General features: G+C 59.5%; 1 protein-coding gene across 3 annotated transcripts in view; it reads left to right on the top strand.

The window, feature by feature from the left end:
- Positions 1–211: 211 nt before the first annotated feature.
- The window catches only part of LOC105559633 (OTU domain-containing protein 5-A), a 7,321-nt gene continuing 6,091 nt past the window's right edge, over positions 212–1,441 (top strand). Inside the window, exons 1-2 of one of the 3 annotated variants that reach the window (XM_012008069.1) lie at positions 212–860; positions 977–1,075. In XM_012008069.1, the coding sequence (XP_011863459.1) occupies positions 714–860; positions 977–1,075 (246 nt within the window). In that variant the 5' untranslated portion in view covers positions 212–713. The remainder of the gene's footprint in view (positions 861–976; positions 1,076–1,441) is intronic. The other 2 variants (XM_012008067.1, XM_012008068.1) reach the window with 2 other exon arrangements.

Consider the following 1,441-nt stretch of genomic DNA (forward strand, 5'->3'; position numbering starts at 1 on the left):
CAGTGTTGGATGCTCGCTGCTCGACGCTTGCCGCTTGCTGCGTGCAGTCTGCACTAGGCTTGATATATCCGAACGCACCCCAGAATCAACAGAATGCTTGGTAGGGAATTTCGCTGCTGGTTGTGTAGTCTGTGGTCCTCCGTCCCCACGAATCCCACACAACTCTCTCTTTCTCACTCACTCTCTCTCTCTCTTGCTCTCTCTCTTCCCCCCCCCCCCGCGAAGCCGAGGCGACGGGCGAAGATGGCCGTCTGACAAAACATTCCAGGCATAGCAGGCGATCAACGACATCGTGTCGCCTTCGTACGGGTATGTTGCGCGACGGCGGCCGCGGAGCAACGTCATCCTGACCGAGATCTCTCGTCGTACGAGTGGCGCAACGACGTCGGCGCGAGCGACGGGCCAGAGAGCGCGAACGAGAGAGAGAGAGCGCGCGGAAGGTGCGCGGCCGTCCGCGCGGTGCACCATTTGCCAGTTCGTCTGTGGGGGAAGAGGAAAAAAAAGTAATAGGTGGTGCGCTGACGTCCCGCTGGTGATCGCGAGGGCGATCGGATTCACGGATTGCTTTCACGGCGACGTGTGATCGTGAAACGATCGCGAACCGATCCCGCGACGTGTCGCTCGACAACGAGGACGGGGATCGAGAGAGAGAAAGAGAGAGAGAGAGAGACAGAGATAGAGATACAAAGACAGCAAATTGATCGTTCGAGATCATGACGATCTTGTCGAAGAAGAAGGCGAATGCGCCGAAGGACAGGACGCGCGAGGGAGGCGCCGGACCGGAAGTCGACGTTCATCATGGGGTAGTGCAGAACGAGCACAGCTCCGGCAGCATCGCGCTCCCGAACAGTCCTTATCAGGTGAGAGACGGAACGTGATTTCCGGACTTTGCTCTGTCTCTCTGCTTTAGAAAAAAAAACACACACACAAACCGGGGCAGGTTCTAAAACAGAAGTTTTGCCAACTCGCTGCCTAGGTACGGGGCGCCAGCGGCTTCGCCGTCGATCTGCACGGAGTCCAAAGCGATCACGGATCCCACAGCGGCTCCCTCGTGTTGACCGGCAGCTCGTACGAGGTACATACGTACTGCGGGGTCGTTTCTTTGTCTCCCGGACAGTGTCCACCCCGCGTCGCGTGGATCGCCCTCCTCGCGGTTCCGGCGTTACGGAATCGTCGGTCGTTGTGTAACGCGCGACTTGGACGACGAAGCGCGGGGAATTGAGGCTGGTCTGCGGCACCGAAGTAAGTCCGGCGCGTGAAGGAGCGAGAGCCCAGGGTGGCGTCGCGCGGAGCGTGACGCTTGCGTAACCTGCGCGTCCGCCAATCGCGGGGTCATAGAACCGCTTCAGCAATTCCGTCGAAGCGATTCTGCGGACTGGCGATATACGCAGGTTACGCTCCGCGCGACGCCCACCCTAAAGGCCAATGTCCACGACGCTAG

Source organism: Vollenhovia emeryi, unplaced genomic scaffold (genome assembly GCF_000949405.1).
Source record: "Vollenhovia emeryi isolate VEMERY1.0 unplaced genomic scaffold, V.emery_V1.0 DF939261.1, whole genome shotgun sequence".
NCBI lineage: Eukaryota > Metazoa > Arthropoda > Insecta > Hymenoptera > Formicidae > Vollenhovia > Vollenhovia emeryi.